At 33.3% G+C, this 21,088-nt stretch overlaps 1 protein-coding gene across 3 annotated transcripts in view; it reads right to left on the bottom strand.

The window, feature by feature from the left end:
• CEP350 (centrosomal protein 350) overlaps positions 1–21,088 on the bottom strand; it is a 99,213-nt gene that overhangs the window by 21,975 nt on the left and 56,150 nt on the right. For all 3 annotated transcript variants that reach the window (XM_081120646.1, XM_081120647.1, XM_081120648.1), the window contains exons 26-30: positions 18,812–18,958; positions 15,793–15,950; positions 7,586–7,785; positions 4,841–5,052; positions 3,246–3,390 (exon numbers count right to left, since the gene is read on the bottom strand). In XM_081120646.1, coding sequence (XP_080976772.1) covers positions 3,246–3,390; positions 4,841–5,052; positions 7,586–7,785; positions 15,793–15,950; positions 18,812–18,958 — 862 coding nt within the window. The remainder of the gene's footprint in view (positions 1–3,245; positions 3,391–4,840; positions 5,053–7,585; positions 7,786–15,792; positions 15,951–18,811; positions 18,959–21,088) is intronic.

The raw sequence follows: 21,088 nt of genomic DNA, 5'->3' as shown, positions 1-21,088 counted from the left end.
AATTTGGACATTCTGTAAAGAATTATTTCCTAGTGATAAGTTAGTCATATTTAACTGTCCTTCTCCTATTAATAGACAATTTAATAGTTTTAAAGTCATATTAAAATCAAACTAGCTTTTACCATTTTAAACTCCTTGTGAGTCATCAGCTGATGTCCTAATACCACATAAAAGAAAATTATAAAGAAATATACTCTGCTGTAACCCTTCTTTGGAAGCTCTTAAAATATGTGAAATGAAGCTAGTTAAATCTTATTTTCTTCCCAAAAGTTCATACACATAGTGTCCCAAAAAATGTATACACACACTTTGAATAATTATAAAGGCAGTGTTTATTAAAATACATTTCATTTTCAAAATTAAGCTATCAGCTGTTAAAATATGTAAACATTTTTTTTGGACACCCTGTACACACACACACACACACACACACACACAGAATAGCTGTCCAGTTATAGCAAAATCATGAAAAGGACATTTCATTATAATTACTGTCATATATATGAAAATAGGTATCATTTAAAGACAATGCTTATTTCACTACACAGGGAAATTACATTAAAAAAAATTACTATTCCTTACACCTCCTCCATGAATCACAATGGTGTCATTTCCAAACACTAATGCTGAGTGAGAAATTTAATAGAGTTAAAATAGAAATATTACTATATACAAATCTGAAGACGCAGATATACAACAATAACATTACATCTTAAATTTATAACCTGCATTTTTTTCAGGTACTTCAGATTAAATTACATAAGAACTAGTTGCAAATTTATTTAAATACAAGAAGAGAATATATATATATATATATATATATATATATATATATGTAATGTGATCCAAATATCTGGATTAGAAATAATGAAATCTAAGTTCCTGTCATTTCTGTGTCACTGAGGTAAGGTATACGAGTAGTGGCATCACACTGAGCCCTTAGCTTGGGCAAAGTTCACTACTTATTGATCAACACTCATAAAATGAAGTATTGATAAAGGCCATTTTCAGTTTTGGATCTACTGCTGGTAATTGGGGTAAGGTGTTTGACCCTTACCAATTTCTAGAACTGGTGTGAAGATTAAATAAGGTATGTAAAGCATGTAGCACTAGTACCTGAACTACTATATAAGCACAGTAAATGGTGGCAGTATTAGTGATCATATAAAACAAACATTTTTATGTGGCAATATTGCAGGTAATACATTTTTTAGTTCAAAACTAAAAAAGGTGGTGGTGAGGAAAGAGCTACTGACTACCTCCCTCATGCTTTTTTTTAATTTTTGGGAAAAATAATCAATTGGTTTCAGCATTCAAAGGTTCTGAACTCTCAGTGGTAGGTATAATAGTGATTCAATTAATGATAGTAGTACAATAACTGGGGACAGGACTGCAAACTGAGCTACAAATTATAATCTTTCTAAGATAAAGTATAAATCCATACCTCTGATCTTCTAAAACTATATATTCTTTTAGCTTGATAAGCTTTATGTGCTTCCAAAACTTGAAACATCACTTTTTTTTTATTCCTCACCCGAGGATATGGTGGTTTTTTTCAAATTGATTTGAGAGAGGAAGAGAGAGCGCAACATCGATCGGTTGCCTCCCATACTCACCCCGACTGGGGATTTAATCTGAAACTTGGGTATGTGTCCTGACAGGGAATCAAACTCGTGACCCTTCTGTGCACAGGTGACACTCAACCAACTGAGCCATGCTGTTTTGATGACTACGGTCTTGTAGTATAACCTGATATCAGGTGGCATGACTCCTCCAATTTTGTTCTCCTTCTCAATATTGCTGTTGCTATTCGGGGTCTTTTGTGGTTCCATATAAATTTTTGGAATATTTGTTCTAGTTCTATGAAATATGCCATTGGTATCTTAATAGGAATTGCACTGAATCTATAGATTGCTGTGGGTGGTATGGACATTTTATTGATGTTAATTCTTTCTATCCATGAACACAGTATGTGCTTCCACTTATCTGTATCTTCGTCAATTTCTTTCTTCAGTTTTCTGAGTACATCCTTGGTTAAATTTATTCCTAGGTATATGCTAAGTAAAATAAGCCAGTCAGAGAAAGACAAGTACCACATGATCTCACTCACATGTGAAATGTAATGAAACAAACAAACAAACAAAACAGAAGCAGACTCTACATAGATAGAGAACAGTCTGACAGCTGCTAGAAGGGAGGGGGTGTTGCGAGGCTGGGTGAAAAAGGTAAAGGGATTAAGCAGGAAAAAACACCTCACAGACACAAACAGCATGATGATTACTAGAGGGGAAAAAGGGGGGGGAAAGAGGTAGAAAAGAGTATACAGGGGATAAATGGTGATGAACCCCAATAAATTCAATAAAAATATTTTTTAAATTTTTTAAAAAAGAAAAATTTATGAGTTGGCATGGCTGAGCTGTGAAAAACTGGCATTAAGATTTTAGACTGTTTCAATTTAACTGCTTCACTAAAATGAGCTTGGAAGACACACTCAATATGGTATTATTTATCCTACATAAACTGAGCATTCTGTTTAGATATATTTCCCAAGATCAACTAACACCTTGAAGTCTTTTAAAGCAGAGGCTGCTCATTCTTTTGTAATCTATATACTGCAGATATTCATAGTGGGACAGAGGTTATGGAAAAACAGACAATGTTCTCCACTGCGATCTACAGTCTATTCTCTGCTTTTCCTCTTTTGAGCTTTATGCTATCCTGCTTTACCACCCTCCATCTCTCCTCATGGTCACTGTTAATTCATTCGAGAAACATTTAATAAAGATCTATCTATGCAATGCAAAGTACCTGCTAGGAGGGTCGGCTGGTGTTATAATTGTTAACAAAACATAGATGCTCCTTTCCAGGAGTCTGTATTCTAGTAGGGGAGACCTGTTGGGTAACATTTGGTTACAACTGATGTGCTGTCTGGTGTAAGTGGAAGCATAGAGCGCAGTAGGAACATGTAAGCATCTCTAAAACATAGAAAAAAATACTAAATGCCTGATGAATAAATGATGCCCGTCAACACTAGATAATCTAAGTCTGTCATATTTAGTGTAATTAGGGATATAATTACTTATCAATGAAAAGCAAAGAATCGTGCAATTTAATCTTGGGAAGAAAAAAGGCTTATTAGCAAATGCAACAAAAGATAACATCATAGCAGCATATGGTTAGACAAAGCTTATTAAGAGAAATTCAAATACAGAACGAAGTAAAAAACTCTTCGTTATTAGTCTTACCTGACTGTGTCATAGATAATGACTCATCTGACCAACTGTAACTGGGTTGATGGGACTTGACAGGTAGACGACATTGTCCTCCAGTCCTATGACTTCCTTTGCTAGACTCCTGCTTTGACACAGACGCACAGCTTTTGGGAGGTGACTGTTCAAACAGAAAACCAAATAGAAACTCTCCGTGATGTAGTTGTAAATTCTATTTAAAACTTGAGATACTAACCAGTTAAAGATATTTACAACGAATTTTAAATAACTCTATGACATAAAAAGTGAAAAAACAGTTCACAAATTTTATAAAGGATAGCACTGTGAGGATAATCCACATAAGGCATCTAGCATACCACCTGTCACTTGGTAACTAAACACTCAATAAATATTAGTTATTATTATAAAAACCACTTTAAGGCACACTAGTTTTGATTTCTTTGATATATTTTCTTGTGAGAAAAAAACCTAATTTTTAGTATTCAATCAGATGATGGCTATCCTGAAACTCAATAAGTATGCTAGGTAAAATCTAATCATTTTATGGCAAGTAATAAAATAATAAGATTGTGTCAAAAGGCATAGTTTGGCTGTAAATTCCTAGAAGGTAGAAATCATGCACAAGTCAATTATCTATACAACAAGCCCATTATCAGCTAGCAGCCAGCACTAACCTGAAAGTTATATTAATTAGAAGCTTTTTATAACCTAAAAGCTCTGTTTTCCAGTGTGCACACAAAGCACTGGAATATTCTGCAGCAGAGCATGAACGGGCTCGTCACAAAAATGATTTCACCCTCCGAATCCCTCAGGTGTGCCACACACAGGCAGCTCACTGATCTCCCAGCAGCGAAACGCTACTCTTCCTTCACACCCACATTAAAAATAAACCTTAACAAAGGGCAGTTCATTCTGAATTTAGGCGGATTATTTTTCTTAAACATAGACAGGCTTTCACAAGGTTTGTGTTCATTTAATATTTGATATTGTTAGGTTAGTTCCTTTATATACTTTATAAAGTCAAGTTAAAAGAAAAAAGTTAAGTTTGTAGCTTAAATTTTTACCAGCTAAGTTCTACTTATGAAGCATAGAATTAAGGACAATGTGGAAAACATTTTTATTCTAAAAGTGACCATTATTCTAATTTAAAATCAATAGCCATTTCAGATCCTGCCTTAAAATGTTAAAACCATACTTTTATTCTGATGAGTTATAGAGCTGTTATAAACTACATTACAGAAAAGGCACACTGGTATGATTTAAGCTCTTAATTGTTTCTATTATATGACAAAACACAGATTTTAATAATAACTTGTGATGGTCCTACATATTATCTTTATCAAAGACCTTAGAAGTTCCTATACCATCAATATTAATAGACTTAATAGCATGTAATTTTATAACGGTCACTAAAGTAGAAAGTCGTATATTTATAAATCTTTAGGAATCAATGAAAAGCTTTATTTCTATTCAAATGCCATATAATATATGTTACAGGTATAAATGATAGTTGACAATGTCATTAACAGCAAGAATATAACTGTTAATAATATACCTTTTAGACATGTTTTTTCCCTAAAGCTTTAAGATATAAATACGGATTAACTTACATGTTTACTAGGAGAAGTAGAAGATTCCAGTTCTTGTGAAAAAACCATGTCTTCAGTAAGTATACTGTGATCTGGACTACCTGGCTGCTCCTGAACTATGGACTCAGATGGTATATATTCAACAGCAGGGCTGCCCAATTCTTCTGGAATAGAGCTTTCACTGTGTAGATGAGAGTAGGAAGGTACTGGAGATTCCGTCTCACTTACTATTTCTAGAAAGAGAGAGTAAAAACAGAAAAAAGTACACAACCTAGTCAAGGGAAATGTTCCACTGTTATACTTTATATTTCTTTTAGCATAATTTCACTAGTTGCATTTAAATATAGTTTTTTAATCCTATCACTTAATGAACCACATTTACTATAAAATCTGTTAGTCTAATAAAGAATTTTGGCTGACGCAGAGATTATCTATAACATATAATCAGCAATGACAGTTACTGACACCCTTAGTGTTTTTGAAGATGCAGAGCAATTACAACTCATATATTCATTTAGGAGTGAAAATTGGTCCAAACACTTTGGAAGACAATTTGGTAGAATTTGGAAAAGATGAAAATTCTGTGATCTAGCAAATCCACTCCCAGGTATATATCCTAGGAAAATCTTGCATATAAACAGCAGGAGACATGTACATGGTCATTAGCAGGATTGTTATAATGGTCAAAAACTGGAAGAAATGCAAACGTCTATTGACAGTGAAATGAATAAATTGTGGTATATTTATACACTGAAATGCTGCATAGCAATAAAAATGAATAAAGTAGGGTTTATGCATCAATGGAGATATACTATAAATTTTATTTAACATTTTCAGAATTTGTAGTGCTGTCTTGGACACCTCTGGAATTTCATGTCCACTGTGGCCTCTGCTCTTTCTAAGAAAACAGAAATATGTTTGACACTAAACAGAAAATTCTTTTTCTTTTTTAACCCTCACCTGAGGATATGTTTTTTAATTGATTTTTAGAGAGGAAGGGAGGGAGAGAGAGAGAAACATCCATCGGTTGCCTTCCATACATGCCCCGGCTGGGGATGAAACCCACAACCCAGGAATGTGCCCTGACCAGTATTCGAACCATCCATGTTTCAGTGCACAGGAAAATCCTCAGCCAACTAAGCCACTCTGGTTGCCCTTTTTTCTTTTTTTTTTTAACAACATAGTTGTTATTTTCTTTTTCATTCATAGGAGCTGCTTACATATATTTGATACTATTCCTTTGTCAGATGTGTTGCAAATCTCTTACCTTGTTTTACTTTATGGTGTATTAATGAACAGAAATTCTTAATTTATTGAAGTCGAACTTACCAATCATTCCCTTTATGGTTTTTGCTTTGCATAACATATTAAATCTTGCCCTCCCCTTGGTGCCATAAAGATACTTCTTTAATACTGTCTTCCAAAAGTTCTATAATTTTGTAACATTTAAGCTTCTCTTTGCCCCAAGATGGATCTTTTTATATTATCATATAGGGATCCATCTTCATTTGTTTTCTCCCACAAAAATTTATTGGAGAGTCCCTCCTTTCCTCACTACTTTGCAAAGTTACCTGTGTCAAAAGTCAAATTTCCTTATGCAGGGGTCTTTTTCAGGGCTGTTTCATAGTTCATTTGCCTATCTCTGTACAAATATCATATTATTTAAATTATTATACTTTTAGAAGTCTTACTATCTGGTCAAATAAGTTCCTGCATTCTGTGGTTCTTCTTTAGGAGTGACTGTCTTTGCTTTTTGGTCCATTGCCCTTTTATATAAATTTTTAAATGGGCTTATTAAACCCTATGAAGAAATCTTGCTGGGTTTCTGATTTAAATTGTCTTGAATCTATAGATAAATTCAGGGAGAATTAACATCTTTATGACACTGAATCTATGTGTGAATAGGAAAAGCTTTCCATTTATTTTGGTCTTCTCTAACATCTCAATAAAATTCTTAACTTTATAAACATAAAGGTCTTGTATACTTTTTGTTAAATTTATTCTTAGGTACTTCATATTTTTTATTTCTATTATATATGGTAGCTCTCATAAAAATTAGATTTTTCTAACCAATTTCTGCTAGCCTATGGACATGTAATTGAGTTTTATTTATGGATTTTATATCCAGCAATCTTGTTAAACTCACTTATTAATTCTAATAACTGTCATGTGAATGTTAGATTTTCTATTTGCATAGCTTAAGCCATAATAATGAAGAGTTCTGCTTCTTCCTTTCATTCCTTAGGTGAAAATAAGCATCTGTCTTATTTCCAAATCCAGAGGGAAAGTCTTCTATGCTTTATCATTAATTATGTCTGTTTTAGGTCTGGTTTGCTGCTTTTATTAACAGATATCCTATATCAAATAAAGAAAGTTCCCTTCTATTTCTACTTTGATCTGAGATTTTTTTTATTACAAATGTTTTTCAGATTTTATTAAGTGCCTTCTCTGAATCCACTGAGATGTCATGTATTTTTTTCTCCTTTGTCTAAGTAATTCACCACATTATTACTTTTTTAATCTATGTTAAACTCCACTTGGTCATAGAATACTCCATTTCCATTTCATGGAATTTACCCATTTCTTCTAAGTTTTCAAGTATATTAGCACAAAGTTATTCACAATATTCTCCCAACTTTCCAATTTCTGTAGCATCTGTACATGTATCGCCTTCAACACCCTTACTCATTCACTTTAAAAAAAAAATGAAGTAAATCTTTTGTTATATTAGGCTTTAGTTTGTAGTCTGAATAGAGTATTTATTACCTTTCTGTTCTGTTCTCTGGTCCTCCTGTTCTTTCTTAGGAGTTTTAGGTTTTATTAATTCTTTGTCCCAGGCAGCCAAAGCCTGTTTTTCCATTTGACGAATTTCTGCTTCTTCTGCATCTAAACGTCGCTTCCACTCTAGCAGCTCTTCTGCATGTTGTCGCCGTTGCATTAGTTTTTGTTCCCGCTTTGTCAGAAACCTATGGTCACACCATGAACAATGAGAGAACACGTCTACAGGCAGAAATCACTTTGAGAGCACTATCACTCAGCACCTTATCAACAAGCTGTGTGAAAAAGTATATTCACACTACTCTGAAAAAAGCTTGAGATAATAGAAGCTTTGATAAGTCAACTTAGAAAATGAGAGAATTTATGTTTTACTTGTAATTGGAGCAAAGAAAAAAAGAGTGGTAAATTCAGGGGGAAAATCTTCACAACATCCACACAACCATGACTGATACTATACATTCATTTTTCATAGGTGATTCTTTTTCATAAGAGAAGACATAAGAAGTTTTTTTTGAAGGCTTAGGCCAGAAAACACACAAATGCAAAGCAACAAAGACCAAAACAACAACAAAAAACAAACCCCAAAGCCCCCAAACAAGCAAGCAAACAAAAAACATGTTTATGTCCCTTTTTCAAATTCAGTCTGGTTTTGCTTCAGGCATAGTGAATTTGGTACCCATTACCTAAGAGATACAATGTCAGGTGTTAATCTGTTTTCCATAGAGAGAAAACTGAGCACCACAGTCAGATGTCTTATGCATATAAGCATAACTGTTTATTTACTGGAATAAAGGATGCACCAAATGCCTAAATTTCTCAATTTAACCCAATCTTTGAAATTAAATAGCCCAGTATATCTTAGCTCCAAAACATTAGGAGAAATTACTGATTTTAGGAAAAGTTTTTGAGTAGCTAAGAAGTTACTATGAAACTCTCCTCAAATGTATATGCCACAGCTAATTAAAGGTGGGCTGCTTAGATTACTGGTATTAGATCTGCAGTGGTAGCTAACCGACAAAAATGCACCCAAGCACCCAACAAACACTTAATAAAAAGCACAGGAACTGTCACTCCACTTCTTGGACAGTCAGCATGTCAAATTAATGTAGAAATAAAAAGGTAAAACCTATGTGACATTTGACAAGAGGCCCCTAGGCTGTTAGGACAAAAAAAAGAGAAAAGAAGCAAACGAAACAAACAGAAAGAACAGAGCATGCTCTATCAAAGAGTGCACTGAAAAAGGTGCAGTTACCTGACCAACTGGTTGTAGATATACAGCTGGAATTTGGGATGAAGGTTGGGAAAACAGACACTGAGAGAGGCCCAGTGATGAGACGTAAAGACAGAGAAGAAGTAGTGAACAGGAGAGCAGTGTCTACAAAATAAGGAGGAAGATTTTAAAACCAAGAGATCCAAGAGGCAGAAAGAATGAGAAAGGGAAAGCATAAGAGCTGAATGAGGAACTTTCAATATGTTTCCTGAAGAACATTATAAGCTACTCAGTTAAAGCAAGTGTTATACTCTGTGTGACATATAAAACATGTACTTTTTATAGACCTTACCAATGATTTCTGAATAAACGTGCCTTCTCTCATGTTGCTTAACCATCATCTATACTTTCAGGTAAATTTACTTGTTTGTAAGCAAAGTAATAAGAAGCACATTGCGCAGCTAAATAAATTTTCCCATAAGCTTTAGCATAGAGTACAACAATAATGGCTGTGAACCTATATATCAGCAATTCTACACACATGTGTAATTCTGAGCAAGTGATTTTTATATTTGTACCTTGTCATATATTTTAAGCTTGAAATTAAGTAAAAAAGCACTACATTTGCCTTACTTAACCTTACCATCGTGATCAACTTGAAAATAATAATTTAAAAAATCAATTTATAATAAAAATACACTGTTCACCTCTACAACATAAAACTTACTGCTACTAACAGGACCTAGTAGAGTATCGTATCTTGCTTTATATTTAACAAAAGGCCCACTTGAATAATAATGTTGAAATACAATATCCATTCTAGAATATATCAGGACACATAATTAAGAGTAAACTAAGCTAGTCCCAATTTAAAAAATCATGCTGTGGACATCTCAATCACAAGGTTAAAGGTAAGAAAATTACATAGGTTAAAGTTATAAAAATAGCAACCCCCCACTAGTTTCCCTCCTTTTTAAATCTCAAATAGGTCATTATATACATGAAAAGATAAATAAGTCTAGTAATAGTTTGGAAAGGTTAATTCTCTTTGACAGAGCATGCTCCTGTTCACACGCACACAATAACTTGTAGATCAAGGCAACACTGATTGCCTTGGAAGGGCAAGGAATAATATCAGTATGTCACAGAAGTGAGAAAATCTAGGTATAAATCCAGCCACTCATTTGGATTTTAAAAAGTATGTAGAATCTTGCCTACATGTATATTTTTAGAAAACAGACTACCTCAATGTCTGTTTTCCACATACACCTTAGTATTTCACCTCCCCTTCAATTACGCATACACACACACACACACACACACACACACACACACACACACATCTGGATTGCCTTGATTTTCTACACCAAAATTCAAGGAAAAATAACTTTGCCTAATTTCAGTAAGACACTGCAATCTTCCTTGCCATTCTTTATAAATGTATAATAAACTTATTTTGATGTCAGTTATCAAAATATTATGCAAAAACACACATACTTGGCAAAAGGTCCAAAAAAAAAATCTATTCATAACAATCAAATTTCACCCACCCTCTTATTAAGTGTATAACCGCTAAATGCATGCATGACCTAGTACAAAAAGTAGAATATTGAAACGTGAAATAAACTGTAAAAAGATACAATTTAATTTTTTTGTCCAGCACAATAAAGTATAATTTTCTCTATTAAAACAAATACTGATCATTTCCTTCATTTGTAAAGATTAAACAACATATTTAAAAGGTCTAGGTTAGAAATGAACATCAAAAGAAATGGCTAATAGAAAAAGAAAATAAAATAGCTTAAGAAACAGTATAAGAAAAGTTTAACTTAAAGTTAGAACTTCTTCCCAGAACATATGTTCCTTATCTAATATATGTACATTCTAGAAATAAAGAATATCTTTTAAAAGCTGAATAAACTAAAGTTGAGATAAAAGAAGCAGTATTTCACACTAGAGTTAATCCTTCCAGATGCTGCACAAGAAATAAAATTTGTGAATTGTGAAGATATAAATGCCCACTAATAGAAAATGCTACTAATACATTTTATAGTTGGTGTTAAGGCATCACCCCAACAAGACCTCTGATAGTAACAGAACAGTGGACTAGGATTAGATATATAATAGATTTAACACAGTATGGAGATTACTATGTTTCTATAATGTTAAATCTTAAGAAATTCGTGAGTAATTTTCGCTTTCACACTCTAAACTTGAGCTATGCAGCCATTCAACTCCAGCTATCAGCTAATGGGCACTTATCCAGTTTCAATAAATAGGTCAACTGACCTATTTAGAAGGGTCAGTTTCTACTTAGATAACTTTTATGTCATCAATGTAGTGTTTTGAAAAATCTGAGGTTAAAAGTAGATAGGCCAACTTAACTGAACTTTAACTTTAGCTGGCTTAAGTCTGGAAAGCAGGGTTCTAGCTCTAGCTCTGCCATTTGACATGTGTGACCTGGGACAAGTTACTTAATCTCTGTGGGCATCAATTTCTTCCTGTAAAACTAAGGGACTATAGTAGATGACTTCCCTAAAAACCCTTTTACCACAGCGTTTTATAATTTTCCATTCAAATACCTCATCACATTTTTTTTAATACCACAACAAACTGCTAGCCCATGTGACATAAATGAGAACCTTTTTTGCCCCCACTGAGCTATTATAATTGTAGATTGTTCCAACATATTATAAAACCATATAATTTGAAAGTGCAAAATTAAGATCTAAATTTTAAATGAAACTTTTAATTCTAAAATCATTTGGTTCTGAAAAATATTAAACAAAAGCAAAAACCTAATATTCTAAATAATTTTAAAATTCTTACTGGATCGCCTGGCCGGGAGTGGCTTAGCGGTTGAACATCAACCTATGATCCAGGAGATTGTGGTTCAATTCCTGGTCAGGGCACATGCTTGGGTTGTGGGCTTGATCCCCAGTTGGGGGCCTGCAGGAGGCAGCCGATCAACGACGACTCTCTCATCACTGATGTTTCTATCTCTCTTTCTCCCTCTCCCTTCCTCTCTCTGAAATCAATAAAGATATATATAGTTTTTTAATTTCTTTCTGATGTAGGATTCTTTAATTCTGTATTGTTATAAGTAAAAATAAAATTTGTCTATACCCTCTTCTACCTTCTCCCAGTCCCTAAGCATTCTTAATGATATTCAAAAAGAAAGCGCGTGGCTCAGCGGCTGAGCGCCAACCTAGGATCCAGGTGATTGGGGTTTGATTCCCAGTCAGGGCACATGCCCGGGTTTGCGGGCTCGATCCCCAGTCGGGGGCGTACAGGAGGCAGCCGATCAATGACTCGCTCATCATTGATGTTTCTATCTCTCTCTCTCTCCCTCTCCTCTCTGAAATCAATAAAATATATATTTAAAAAAAAAAAAGAAAGATAAATGAGGATATAGATAGTACTGACCTAAAAGAAAATGCAGTCTAGTACTTTTTTCCTATAGCAAAATCTATTCTATTACTCAAAATTATCTAATAATTTGCATATACTTAAATAAATAAAATAATACAGGTATATTATTCCTAATCTAGAAAGTAAAGAAAATGAAAATACATTAACAGACTATCAGGATTTATTCAGCTACTACACTTAGTCTAGAACCTTCTCTAAGAAAAATATATTTCTAATTTAAGGCAACATGTAATTCATTCTTTAAAATTCTAATTAAAATTTCTTTAATGAAATATCAAAAGCCTTCTTTTGCAAATCCTTAACTTTTTAAATTCAGCAGATATGGCGAAGATTTCATTATTGGTCAGGCAATACCAAAAAATTTTTGTTTTTGTTTTGCTTTCAGTAAATATATTTTAAAAGTTTATTTTTCAATTACAGTTTACATTCAATATTATTTTGTATTGGTTTCAGGTGTACAACACAGAAGTTAGACAACATATACTTTACAAAGTGTTCCCACTGATATTTCCAGTACCCACCTGACACCATACATTGTATTACATTATTATTAACTACATCCTCTATGCCGTACTTCACATCCCATGACTATTTTATAAATACCAATCTGTACTTCTTAATCCCTTCACCTTTTCCACCCAGTGCCCAACCTCCCTCCCCTCTGGTACCATAAATATTTTTAGACAGAGACACAGTTATGTCATACAGTGTTTATAGTTTAACATTTTAGTTAAAACCAAATAAGTTCATTTACTCCTAACTAGGAATATTTTTAAATATTTTAAATATTTAAAAGGAATGTTACAGAAGTTTTTTGTGACCACAGGCTTCATTTTCCATGCTACTTTGATCCACAATAATCAAACAAAAAAATAACTATGTTTTACTTTTTCTTCTTAAGCTATAAAGTACTTTCTAATTCAAAAGTATGTTTAATTCTGAACACTCATCCATGAAAATTTCCTTGATATATTCTTTTCAGTAAACATTTCTTCCTCTTCTGAAATTCCTTAGCAATTGATTAATATGTATTCCTCTAAGGGAACCTGATACTTGTTTTTTTCCACCTAGACTATAAAGTCTTTGAGGGCAGGATTCATGTTTGATTCCTCTTCACATCCCTCAGAACAAATAACAGTACCTAGTAGCAAAGGCTCAAAAAATGATTTTATTATTGGGTGTCTACTATCGCAAAATTAACTTACTATTTATTTAACTCACTATTTATTGAAGGAGATCTAACGCTAAAGCTTGTGATAATCTGAATAGCATTTTAAAATTAGCTTTCACATTACATTGTTCTGGAGATCAAAAAATATTGCATAACAATAATATTCCTTTTTAATGCATTGGTAATTTTGGAAAATACTCCAGTTCATCCTCAAATTTCAGCACTATCATCCAAACCTTAAAGCTAACTTCTTTGCCACTACTGTCCTTGCCCCATCCCTACCCACAAATACAACTGCACAGCTTCAAACAACAAATCAAGAGGTCATTAAAAAAAAAAAAAAAGAAGTCATGAATGCTTCAAGGCCTATTCTCTCTCACAAACTTCTGAGAAGTTTACTGCAGTAGTTGACAAAGGAAGGGAGAACAACACTACAAAAATTCTAGGTGTTCAATATTTTGGATTCTGAAAAAATAATTAACAAAATAAATAAATTCAACCTTGAATTTGTCAAGGTTTAACCAAATCTGAAATAAGCACCACATAAATAGACTAATCACAGATAAACAGGGATTAGCGGTTTCTTCTACAGATGTGATTAAAATTGTTAGGCTATTATTCATAGAGACTAGCAGTGAAGATCATACTGATATAAACAGGCAAGGGATCAATGACAACATTACCCCATGAGCTGTCTTCCCTCCAACATTTACCATTCAAAGACATTTGGAGACAGATATAAAATGTCAAATCAGTTATAAAAATTTATGAGAGAGATTATTCTGAATTTAAAGAACCTTGGAGCAATAGAGAATGTCTATACAGGCTATTGGAAAATTTTATCAGGAAAGGAAGAAAACATCTTTACTCTAAATTTGAATAAATTCCTATTTGAAAAAGCCTTAATTAGTCCATCCCATGGAAATCATCCAAAAGGGATATTTACACATTGGTGAATATTTGGTTTCACTTTCTTACATTTTTTATTTTTTAAATTTGTATTTATTTTTTAAAACTTATTTTTATAATCAACTTGGGTATTTTAAGTTATGAAATGACAATATTAAGTTTTTGAAATGCAATTTCAATTAAGTAATGAAGTGACAATATATGACACTGCACCTATAGTTAAAAAGATTTGACTTACACCGGGCGTGGCTCAGCGGTTGAGCATCGACCTAGGATCCAGGAGATCGCAGTTTGATTCCCAGTCAGGGCACATGCCCAGGTTGCATGCTCGATCCCCATTTGGGGGCATGCAGGAGGAAGCCAATCAATGACGACTCTCTCATCATTGATGTTTCTTTCTCTCTCTCTCTCCCCCTTCCTCTCTCTAAAATCAATAAAAATGTATTTTAAAAAATAAATAAAAAATTTAAAAAAGATTTGACTTACAACTGTCTGGCTGTTCAGAAACTAATTAAATCATAGGTTGATTTAATGAATATAGAGCATTATTTTGAATACAGAGCATACTTATGAATACAGGGCATTATTAAATTTAGTGATGTGTGAGGTACACTGCCAACGGATTATCACGATACAACTTAAGTTCAAGCTATAGTTCCAATTGCTAACTTAAAATGGCAATCAACAAAAATTTGTAATGGGTTTCCTCTGTATTTAAAGAAGGTAGAGGTCCTTCTTTAGTCAAAGATAGGGTCCACAAGCAGCTAATTTACAAGCATATTTAATCAAATGTACACCCAAAAGAGTAAACTCTCACATAAATGTCCTTTTATATGGTCAAAGTTGACATACAACTGAGCTACATTTAAGTAGGAGTAGCTTACTTTAAAAGAGCCTTTAAAAACTCATATAGTACTTTAAAATGTTTTAAAAGAATGGCAGAGTGCCAAATCATTCAACATCCCAGGAGAATTTCAGTCTTTGTGGTTTCAATTCAGTAGTCCACACCTACTCATCACAAGGTTAAATTTCACTCTTCTATTTGAGTAAGTCTGAGGGCTGTAAGAGAGCCACAGGATGAAATCTCAGGACATACCATTAATTAATTGCTCCCCCAAGTCAGTAGGCCTGTCCTCAGATTTCAGAGAAGGTACAAATTTCACACTTAATCGTAACTTTTGATAAAATAAAGGAGAAAATATTGTCATAGGTATATGTGCAAATACTACTTTAATTTTAAAAATAAGAAACCTGGCTGTATTAATAAAAACATTAATAAAAACAAGAATATTTGCTTTATAAATTGTATCTATAGTTAATTGACTTCTAGATTGACTTAATCATTCTGCTAAAATGCTACTGAATCTGTAAAATACTATGTTATATCAAACTAATCTAATGAACTATATTAAAAATATTATTTGTAGCTACTACTTTCAATGTAAACAGGAGATATTTATAAAAATTAATTACTTTTCATCCATGCGGCTTCTCATTTTCTTCAGTTTCTGCATAATGCTGCTAGTTTCACTGCTGGAGATGGAAATGGGGGAAGGACTTCGGGTCTCCAAGTCAGTTGGACCAGGACTGATTGCCTTATTAACCTTTGTATCATTATCACTATGAGAGTCCTGCAAAAAAAGGGGGATAAAGTATTACACTTTTACTGGAATTTCAAGATCTCAAAGTGTCATAACCACTGTCATTTCAAAATTAAGTTTGTCTTCAAAACAGTACTTGTAAAATAGCTGAAATTACATTATTACTTAAAGGACAAAATTATATCACATATTTAAAACTGGCTAACATATAAATTTTATATTTTACATGTATTTTACATATATTTATATATAATCAAAAAGTATAATATTTTTTTAAGACTTAAAAAAACCCAAAACTGCTGTTGCTAGTAATCTGGTATCTAAATGTCCTCTCTAATTTTTAAAAATTGAACCACTCAAAAGGAATATAAAATTACGGACATTATAACTATATAAAATATATATATAGACACAAAGAGTATTTTTAATCATACTGATGGATGGATCTTTCTTCTTTAAATATTTCTTATGGAAAACAATGTTTTTACAAATTAAAAGTTTATAATAAAAACATTTAGGAACCACTGGTTTAATCAATATATTATTTCTGATGAAGAAAAGTAAAACTTTAATTGCTTAGTAAGACTTCCCTACAAATAATCATTTACTCTCTCAACTTTTTGGGAAGATGGGTAGAAGCAATGGTGACTATTTTTATTTTGGGAATAATACAAAATTGTTCCCTTTCCCCTTCCTGAACAATTCAGTCCTAAAATCATTAGACGGAACAGAATAAGGTAGAAAAAGAAAACGGGGCTGAGTGAGGTGTCCCAACCTGACTGGGATGAAGAGCATCTAATGCAGGATAAGGGGGGAGTCTGAGCCCAAGTGAAGCAATGAGAATGTCCACATGGAAGTGGTCCTACATGGCAAGTCTTGAGCCTAGAGTGAGGTGGGATGCTCAGAGAACGAGTCCCAAGAGGGTAAGAAAGGTATGGGGGTGGGGAGGAGGGAGAGGAGATAGCTTGACTTAGGGAGTCAGAGCTGGGTGAGGGGAGAAGGGCATCCACATGAAGAAAAAGGTAGCAGTGGTTATGGGAGATGGGTTACATAGGAGGAATCATCAAATCATTAACTATATTAAGGAAAATGTTAACCAGTGATCTGTCAGAGAAGGATGTTCCAAAAGAGAGAAAACTAGAATAAACCTTGTGGTGCTGGATTAAAATTTGAAGGATCAGTATTGAACTACTGATTTATCAGTTTAAACTCATAATACATATATAGTATATGCACATATGCATATAGAAATTCCCTAGACCAGCCATTTTAAACCGGTGTGCCACAAGAATTTTTAAAACATGCAATACTTGACTGTTTCCCTCAGATTGTCAAAAAAAAAAAAAAAAAATGACAGCAGTCTGTCTGATGTGAATGAATCAAAATTTTACCTGTTTTTTTGTTAGATCAGCAAAAAACATATTTTTTGGTGTGCCACATAATTTTAGTAATTAGTTTGTGTGCCATGAGATGAAAAAGATTGAAAATTGCTATTGCTTAGGGGGAACAAAACCTGAACAGCAATGAGCATGCCTCACTCCAGATCTTGGTTTCTAAATAATTTTCCTCCTTGGGGAAACAGCTGATTTTAAGGCTGGGCAGGCAAAGTACAAAATGATCCTTGTTCCAGAAAACATGGAAGTGTCAAAGACTGATGGGACATGTCTAAAAGACAGAGAAACCTGGCTGAAGAGGCTTCTAAAGGCCCAATCTGGGACAGAGTGAGCATCAAAACAAATGATAGTAACAAACTGTTAATGCTGAGTAAAACAGGAATCCATGAGTCCATACTGATATAAATAAAAGAATAAATTAAAGTTTGATAAAGAACAGGAATGTATGCAGTGTCAAAATACCTCCATGCAAAGTACTTATCAATTACAAAGGGAAAGAGAAAAACTTGACAGTGAAGCCTGGCAGATGCCACCTTAATCAAGTCAACATCATCATTAATGGTTTAAATCAAAACCAGGTGCCACAGGATCAAATGCAAGGAGAACACAGCATCACTTATGTGATATTCCTGCCAAAGATGCACAACCTGAATCTAATTAGGAGGAAAAACCAGACAAATCCAAGTTGGAGAACATTCTACAAAATAACTGGCATGTAATCTTCCAAAGTGTCAAGATCTTAAGAATCAAGGAACATTTCCAAACTGAAGGCGACTAAAGAAACATGAAAACTAAATGCAATATGTGATTTTGAACTTACATTTTGATATAAAGAAGATTATTGTGACAACTGGAAAAATTTTGAATGGGGTCTGCAGGTTAATGGTAGTAATGTATCAATGTTAACTGTTAGCAACATACTCTCAAGTCAAGAAAACAAAGTTCTTTATACTGTGTTTAAAATTTGGTATAAATTTGAGGTCGTTTCAAAATTAAAGTGTATTTTAAAAATCAAAGCAGAGAATATTAGAGAGTAATTTAACTGTACTGCCATACACGGGTTTTCCAACACTAGCTATAGTGACATTTTACAGTATTTTAGAATAGATCCAAATTTTGTTTCTGTCTCCTTTGAACCATGTATTATATTAACATTGGATAGCTAAGTAGCATATAAAGAGCAAAAATAGTCTCATTAATTCTAAGGAACATATATGGATTATAAGAAAGAACAAGGTTCTCTGTTCTGAGTTCATAAATGAAAAACATGTTTAAACTAATATATGAGCCATGTGTCCCCTTCAAAACTTGAATATTCCAAAGAAGAAAAAAAATACTGTCACTGTACATAAAGGCACATGCATAAAAGTTTACCCTAGTTCATCATGTATCATAGTGTTAGAATGAGCATACCCATATCAGAAAATGAGGAAGGGTTAGGTATTAGCAAGCAGCATGAGGCTGAAAACAAAGAAATAATCATTTCATGTAATTTACCAATTTATTCTCCCCTGCAGACTTTAACTTCTCCTGAAGTTTCATGGTGGTTTGTCGGATCCTTTCTATCTCTTCCTGCTGTTTAAGAATCAGTTGTCTTTCCTTCCGAGCTGCCTTATTGGCTTCTTGAAGACGTTTAATTTCTGCCTAAGGTTTAAAGAGTTAGGAGAATAACTGAGATTTGGAGGAGAAAGGTTCAAAGTAATATTATAAAAAGAAAATCCAATCATCTCATTTAACAAAAATGAACATATACAATATTTCAAGATAAAAGTAATAACACTGAAAACTTTGTATTGAAAAAGGAAAAACAAGTCACACAACTCAATAATTTAACAAAATCCCTTAATTTAAATAATTGTATTACAACAGACTGATAATTTCATATACCCTTTTTAAACTTAATACACCCTTCACACTTTTCCATAGCTAAACTCATTAACGTAACCGTTATTCTACTGCTAATCTCTTAAGTCCCTTATAATTTTTTTACCATCACCAACAATGCTTTAATGTCTATAATTGTTTCATACTATGGATTAGGTCTTTAGGAGAGATTCCAAAAAATAGGACAAATAAGTGAGAGGTTGAATCATTTTATGGCCCTTAACATAGTTTTAAAATTGCCTTCAAAACATACTTGTCTCCACTTAAAATGCCACCAGGAACATTTAAAACTACACTGCAGCAAACTCTCTCCACACAGGATATTATTAAGTACTCTGTTGCTAATTAAGTGGGAAAAAGATGATACACTTCGCTGCCAATAAATGTTAAAATTTAACAGAGACTATCCCTTTTTCCATAAATGTTTTAATCTGTTTTCTTGTCAATAAAAATAAGCATAATAAAGATATTAACAATTTGTTACTTATAATTTCTTGCAATCATGTTTCCTAGGTAAACTTAAAAAATAGAAAAGGCTATTTAAGTGGTAATCCAACATATAACTCAAATGATTAAATTCACTGGCCATCTAATAAAGTAGTAACTGGCAATAGATCAATATGGGAAAAGAAAACTAGAATCTATTGACTTCATACGGACCAGGCAATAAGAAGCACATTTACATATATTATCACATTCAGTCCTCACAAACACCACATGTATAGATAACCTTATTCCTACAGATAAGGAAATTAAGTCTTAAACTTGACAATGATTACACAATTGCAAGTGACAAAACTAGAATTCAAATAGTAACAACTACCATTTATTGATCACTTACCATTGTGCCAAGGGCTGTTCTAAGTTTACTATATGTATTAATGCATTTATTCCTGCCAACAACCCTGCAAAGTATGTTATCATTATTATCCTCAGTTTACAGATAAGGAAACTGAGGCACAGAGAAGTTAAGTAACTTGTCCAAAGTTATGAAACTAATATTGGTAGACCTTGGATTTTAACCCAGGCAATCTGCCTCTAGAGCTGAATTTTTAACCACTACACCATGCTGCCTTTCCAGGGTTCAAATCCCAGGTCTTTCTGAGTCCACTAAGCCAAAATATTTGTCAACTTGTAATTAATATGCCTTGGTAATCTATATGGGAAAACAGTGACTAAAAAATTAATCTAAACAGACTCTCACAAATACCTTAATTTTTAAAATATAATTTCAAAGGACTATTTTATTTTACATACTAAATGAAGGCAGAGGGTCTGACTCTATTGCAGCGATTTTCAACCTTTTCATTTCATGGCACATTCTGCGACACACCAAAAAATTTATTTTTTGCCGATCTGACCCCCCAAAAATAGGTATAATTTTGATTAATTCACACTGGATGGCCATTGTTGTGTTGGCTGTCATTTTTTAATTTGACAAGCCAAGGGAAAAGAGGTCAGTGGCCCTGACTAAATAGTCAGGTATTGCATGTTTTAAAACTTCTTGTGGTATACAGGTTGAAAATCATTTCCATATCGTATTAAGTTACCAGTGACACTCAATCCTAATTTGGAAAAATATAGTAGACTACCAAGCAACTCCTGTAATTACAGTAGTATAGGCATAAACAATATATATATATATATATTTTAAATATATCTTTATTGATTTCAGAGAGAGGAAAGGAGAGGGAGAGAGAGAGACAGAAACATCAAGGATGAGAGAGTCATTGATCCGCTGCAGCCCACAACCCGGGCATGTGCCCTGACCAGGAATCGAACCCAGATCGCCTGGATCCTAGGTCGATGCTTAACCACTGAGCCATGCCCGGTCAGGCGGCATAAACAATATTAAATATCAATTAAATCTAATTTAAAGTAATAAGAAAA

The sequence above is a fragment of the Miniopterus schreibersii genome (genome assembly GCF_964146895.1).
Source record: "Miniopterus schreibersii genome assembly, chromosome: 19".
NCBI lineage: Eukaryota > Metazoa > Chordata > Mammalia > Chiroptera > Miniopteridae > Miniopterus > Miniopterus schreibersii.
This window is presented reverse-complemented; position numbering and strand designations above follow the sequence as displayed.